This window comes from Apaloderma vittatum, unplaced genomic scaffold (genome assembly GCF_000703405.1).
Source record: "Apaloderma vittatum isolate BGI_N311 unplaced genomic scaffold, ASM70340v1 scaffold26035, whole genome shotgun sequence".
NCBI classification, from domain to species: Eukaryota; Metazoa; Chordata; class Aves; order Trogoniformes; family Trogonidae; genus Apaloderma; species Apaloderma vittatum.
In genome coordinates this window covers 1-5,936 of record NW_009718043.1, presented here as the reverse complement: position 1 = coordinate 5,936, position 5,936 = coordinate 1, and the positions used below count along the sequence as shown (strand labels likewise).

Below are 5,936 nucleotides of genomic sequence, written 5' to 3'. Positions count from 1 at the left end.
TACCTCCCCTCCCGAGCCCAGGGGATGCTCCAGCACTCAGACAAGTCCCAGTGGAGGAGGGCAGGCATCCCTCCCGCCACCGCTCACCTTCCTGGCCTCCAGCATGCGGATGAGCTGCATGGAAATCTGGGCGAAGGGTGGGCGCTCGTAGGGCCGGTCACGCCAGCACTGACGCATCAGCTCGTACCTGGGGACAGAGAGCCAGCGGTCGCTTGGTGCAGGTGGAGAGAGGGCAGAAAAGCTGTTTGTGGGAGATGAGGGGAAGCAGGCAGGAAACTAAAGCCCAGATAGGATGTTTGGAGTGTAGACCATAGCTCAGCCCCTAGTCACAGTGCAAGGGGAATCAGGCAGGAGCTACTGTGAGTTGATGGGAGCTCCATGGGGCAGTGGATTCAGGGGGATGTGGGTGCCACCATCAGCTGGGGTTCTCTGCCCACTTACACCTCGTCATCACAGTTGCGCGGTTTCTCCATGCGATAGCCCTGGGGCAGCTTCTCATAGAGCTCAGCACACGTCATCCCGCAGTATGGGGTCCCCCCTGTGGGCAGACGCACAGAGCTGGCTGTGGCAGGGCCAGACCCCAGGATCTCCCAGGAGGACCAGACTTGCAGGAACCCAAATGAAAGCTGACGACACAGAAGAGCCTTACCCAAGCTGACGATCTCCCAGAGCAGGACTCCAAACGACCACCTGAAAGGGCAGAAGCTGAGGCTGTGACAAAGTCCACAGCCATATCCTACTGATGGACACAGGGCAAAGCCCAGGATGGAGCAGGCAGACAGGGCTTGGGCCAAACCACCCCCAGAGAGATGCATCAGCATCACCTCCTGCCCTTGCAGCACCCAGAGGAAAAGCATCACCACACTGACCACCCTGGGAGAGATGGAGGTGGCCGCAGCTATGCCCCTGCCTGCAGGACTTACACGTCACTCTTGGTGGTGTACACGCTGTAGTTCAGGGACTCAATGGCCATCCAGCGAACTGGCAAGCGGCCCTGGAGAAACAGAGAGCGACTGTCAGGGGACAGGGAGTGCCCCTCTGATGGAGGGCAGCCTTGATCCAGCCGCTCTCCAGCCAGCCTAGTCATTCCCGCTGACAGTGGAGGTCCTGCCCACCACAGTGGTGCAGGTCTCATGGAGATGTTTCACTCCTGCCTCACCATCGTCTTCTTCACATAGACCTCCTCCCCTCTGGAGAGGCCAAAGTCTGCAATCTTTGAGGCCAGGTTTTCTCCCACCAGGATATTCCTGGCTGCCAGGTCTCTGTGAATGAACTGAAAGGGGCCATCAGTCAGGAGGAGAACATGCTCCCTTCTGCTGACCTCAGGGGTCTCGTGCCCTGGTGGGGAGTTCTCAAGCTCCGGGAGAAGGAAGCTCCGAGGGGCTTGCAGGGGATGTACCTGCTTCTCACTCAAGTACTGCATCCCCTTGGCCACGTCTGAAGCAAACTGGAGGAGCTGCTGGGAGGTGAGGGTGGAGGCGGTGCCGTGTTCCTTGGCAAAGGCTGGGTCTGTCTCCAAGACTCGACTTTTGCGGAGGAAGTCAAGAAGGTTTCCATAGGGAGCATACTCAATGGCGATGTACAGGTAGCCTGGGGGCAGGAGAAGGTTGGGTTCATGGGGCTGTCTCCAGCAAAGAGAAATACACAGAAAGAGTGGTGGCGAGAGGGGGACAGCCCTCACCCTTGTTCTCGCAGGCACCCAGCAAATTGATGATGTTGGGGTGATGGCCGAGTTTGCACAGCACCTCTAGCTCCCCCGCAAAGTCACGATGGTCATTCTCTGAAGCAAACTCTGGAAGCAAAGAAGGGATGGACACCTCAGTCCTACAACAAGAGCCCATCCTCTGTTCTGCCAATGGTTCCTGCCCCTCCTCAGCTCCAAGTATGGCCCAGGATGCAGCTGCATCCCCCTGCCCACGTTGCCCACCTCCTCCCACGCTCACCTTTCAGCATCTTGATGGCCGCGTTCATTTTGAGGCCGTCCTTTTTGATCATGGCCCTGATGACCTGCCCGAAGTTGCCTTCCCCAATCATGTCCTCAAACTTGATGTCTTCCCACTCCAGGATGGGGTAGCTGAGGGGCTCGGGCTGTGGCTTGGGCCGGCGTGTCAGAGTCAGGGTCCCCGAGTTGAACTGCAGGATGGTCTCTTCCCCCTGGCAGACAGGAGCGAGTGAGGTTAGAGGCACTGGGCACCCCTCTGCCCGCACGGCAGTGCCGGCGGGGCAGGTGTTGTGGGCAAGGGTGGGCTCCGCACCCTCTCCATGTGGAAGTGAGGTCTGGCCGCATCTGGACTGGAGGCTACGGAGCGTGACCTGGATCGGGCTGGGACATGGGGAGCTGGGGACACGGTTCTGGCAGGGCAGGTGGCACTCACCGAGCCAGACTGGTATGTAAAGGTGCGGCGCCGGTGGAAAAAATTCTTCTTGATGAGGAAAAGCGCCAGGAGGGCAAAGAGGATGGTGAGGCAGGTGACGGACACGGAGCCCACGATGGCTAAGAGCAGCTGCTGGTCTATTTCTGCCTGCTCGGTGCTCTGGCTGCCCAGGCTGGGCGGCACACTCAGCGCTCCTGCCGAAAGGAGGGATGGGGGGTCGTGGTCCACAGCCAAGCCCTGCCAAGGCTGCACGGGTGGCCAAGCACCAAGACAACAGCCTTCTCCCAGCATGCTGGGACCCCATAAAGACACCATAACCGCAATTTGAGCTCCTGGTGCCATGGTGACATAGGGATGAGGATGTCACTGCCTTGGTTCTGAGACCAAGCTTGCTGGTTTCTGGATCTCTAGCCAGCTCTGGATCCAGCCATCAGCTCCTCCTGTGCCGGCTCTGCCCTGCTCCTTTAGCCCCTCACGCACCCTTTCACCCTCTGGCTGAGGCAGAGCCACTCTGTGAGTGCTGTGCTGTCACCATGCCACCCCTACCCCATCAGATCTAGGAGGAGAAAGATTTCTGAAGACACCAAGTGTTTCGGGCTGCTGCTTCAGAGCCATTCTCTGAGGTTACCACAAGCACCCCACTTATTCTTTGTTGAGCCAGATGCTGAGCCCACGTTCCAGCAGAGCTGTGACCCCCTCTGCCTGCTGGGACACCCCTCTCACCGTCCCCCAGGGTCTTGGCTTTCAAGGGCTGGCTCCATTCCCCTGGCACATGGGAGTTGGCACGGACACGGAACTGGTAGCTTGTGCTGGCGTTGAGGCCCCCGATGATCTTCGTGGTCTCAGCGCCACTGTCGGTGTCGATCCATTGGGGCTCACTGGTGCCCCCCACCTGCTGCAGCTCCACGATGTACTTGGTGATGCCCCCATTGGGATACTCGGGGACCTGCCAGGAAAGCCTGACAGCGGTGTCAGACACGGAGTCTGCCGAGAGCAATCGTGGGGAGGAGGGCCCTGGGAAAAGGAGAGGAGAGTGTCAGTCCCTGGATGAGACTCCTGGTGCTGCGGTGGATGAACCCTGCTGTGAGGACTGGACCATGTGGATGGCAATGGCAACCAAAGCTGTGCCAGGTTTGAGGGATCTCCAGTGAACCCCAGCCCTTGCTGGGAGAAAGAGCAGGGGGACGTGAAGGGGGTCTCCAAGAACAGCAGTGGGGCAGGACTATACCTCAAAATGCTACCAGGTTCAGTGATCATCAAGCTGTATGTCTCTGTATTGACTAGCCCCTGGGATATTTTCTTTCTTCAACCCTCCTTCAGGCAGGGTGTTCCCATCACCTCCTCTGAGCCTCCTCTAGCCTACCCACACGCCTAATCCCAAATCCCCAAGTCACACAAAGGTCTTACAAGCACCAAGCAGAGAAAACGTCACATCCTCCAAGCCTGACGTGCACCAGCCCTCTCAACACATACCAGCCAGCACCGAGCCTCCCCAAAGGCACTCTTTGCCTTTGGCTGCCAGAAAGGTTGGTAAGACTGGTGCTGCACCTCCCCACACTCTACCACCCATGTGGGGAGCTGTGTGCACATGTGTGTCTGCCCACAGGAGGGATTGCAAATCACCTCAAGCCCTAGTAACCATCCAGCAAAATTACAGGCAACAGGGTTAAAGTGAAATAAAGGGAAACAATTTTTTCATGCGAAGTATAATTGAGGAACTTGTTGCCACAGGATGTTGTAAAGGCTGCAACTATAGACAAGTTCATCAGAGCTTGGGCAAGGCTGCAGAGGACAGATCTGTTTGTGAGCATCACTCATCATGACCTGAATGCCATATTCAGCTTAAGATGTTTCTCAGCTGCTTGATGCTGGAGGCCGTGGGGTCTAGTGTGGAAAGGAGGACCTATTTTCCCACAAGCAGCAGTTCATGCTCTTTTAAAGACAGGATACAGGAGCAGCCAGACCTGAGAATGGCTGCTGTTACAATTATAACTGACTTATCATTGTAAAAACTCGGTGTTCTGCTAAACACACCTTTGCTGTTGATCATGACCTTGTAGAGGTCGGAGGGGGGCCCCAGGCTGGTGCAGTGGTACGCCAGCACCTCCAGCCCATACTCCTTGTTGAACTCCAGGTCTCCAATGCGGGCAGAGAGCACGGAGATGGATGTGATGTTTTTCTCCCAGAGCAGCCGCCTTGCAGAGTCGAAGAGATGGACGATGAACCCATGTGCCGGCTCATGGTTACTTGGCAATTTCCAGTTGACATGAAGTGTGTTCTTCTCCTCTATGGACCAGCCTTCGATCACAGGCTTGACTGAGGGCTCTAAGAACAGAAAGGCAGCAAAACCTCACGGCACATCAGCCCTGTGGCTTTGCAGACCCTGCACCACGCACGGTTAAGGGTAGGGTCCGTGTTAAGGTCAGGGTGAGGGAGATGGATTCTCACCAAGGCACTCGGTCACCATCACAGCCTCAGGCCCCTTGCTGCCCTCCCCGCCATCCCCTGGCCGGCTCAGCTGCACCTTGACGATGTAGGCAGTGACTGGCCGGAGGTTCATGACAGTGATGTTCTCGCTGTTGTCAACTGTTGGCCAAGAGGATATGTCAAAGCCATATCCATGACCCACAATCTGCCGTGCCACTGGCATCCTCCACAGCATCACCACAGGGGTCCCAGGACGGAGACGTCTGCCCACTCCACACACCCATTGGCTGGGGCAGCTGTCACCTCCCACCCAGGTCCTACCTGTGCCCCCAACCCCTAGCGGAGACATACCCACAATGGATGACCATGCTGAGTTGTCATCCTTGGGCTTATAGAGCAGCTTGATGGAGATGATGGGTCCATCGCCAGAGAAGCTGTCCACGGGTGCAACCAGGAGCTGGCGGCTCTGCTTGGCCAGCAGCCGTGGGGGGCTCAGGGGCACTGGTGTTTTAGGAAGGGATGACACCAGGGGGACTGGGAGCAACAAAGAGCAGAGCACCTCCACCTCTCAGCTCCTTCCAGCTTTGTCAGAGAAGTCTTTTATCACCACCCAAACCTGTTGGCTGGCACTGTGGCACACAACAGTTGTCACCCAGCCCAGAGTTGGGAGTTTGGTGTTGCCACACCATGCTGTCAGGTTCCCTCGGCAACCCCAACTCATCCAGCTCATGCCACCACCCGTTTCCTCACCTCGGATGTTGACCTTGACTTTCCGGCTGTCCTGGCCCCCTGTTGTGGAGACCCGGCACTCCCAGAGCCCCGTGTCCACCTTTGTCAGGTGCTGCACCTGAAACTCGCAGGTGATCTGCCCTGACTCGATGATGGCTTTGATGAGCTGTGGGCATAGAGGGTGCTGTCAGGCCCCCAGCTCAGCCCCACATCTCCCCATACTGGCCTGAATCTGCCCAGCAGCCCAGTGGGGAGATGGGTGCTCTGGATGGGTTCCAGGAACATGGGGATGGTGGTGGGGCGAGGGCGCGGGGGCGATACCCTGAGCATGGTGCCGTCAGCCTTGCGCAGCTCCACGCTGTCGCTGGCGGGGAGTGGGGTGGCCGGGGCCCCACCGCCGCAGGC

At 57.9% G+C, this 5,936-nt stretch overlaps 1 protein-coding gene across 1 annotated transcript in view; it reads right to left on the bottom strand.

The window, feature by feature from the left end:
* TIE1 (tyrosine kinase with immunoglobulin-like and EGF-like domains 1) overlaps positions 1-5,933 on the bottom strand; it is a gene marked incomplete at its 5' end in the record, with an annotated part of 6,171 nt that extends 238 nt beyond the window's left edge. Inside the window, 15 exons of the mRNA XM_009870133.1 lie at positions 88-187; positions 442-538; positions 650-690; positions 924-994; positions 1,160-1,273; positions 1,400-1,590; positions 1,682-1,792; positions 1,944-2,154; positions 2,376-2,569; positions 3,099-3,389; positions 4,410-4,700; positions 4,824-4,961; positions 5,154-5,336; positions 5,553-5,697; positions 5,853-5,933. Of these exons, the coding sequence (XP_009868435.1) occupies positions 88-187; positions 442-538; positions 650-690; positions 924-994; positions 1,160-1,273; positions 1,400-1,590; positions 1,682-1,792; positions 1,944-2,154; positions 2,376-2,569; positions 3,099-3,389; positions 4,410-4,700; positions 4,824-4,961; positions 5,154-5,336; positions 5,553-5,697; positions 5,853-5,933 (2,259 nt within the window). The remainder of the gene's footprint in view (positions 1-87; positions 188-441; positions 539-649; positions 691-923; positions 995-1,159; positions 1,274-1,399; positions 1,591-1,681; positions 1,793-1,943; positions 2,155-2,375; positions 2,570-3,098; positions 3,390-4,409; positions 4,701-4,823; positions 4,962-5,153; positions 5,337-5,552; positions 5,698-5,852) is intronic.
* Positions 5,934-5,936: the final 3 nt, after the last annotated feature.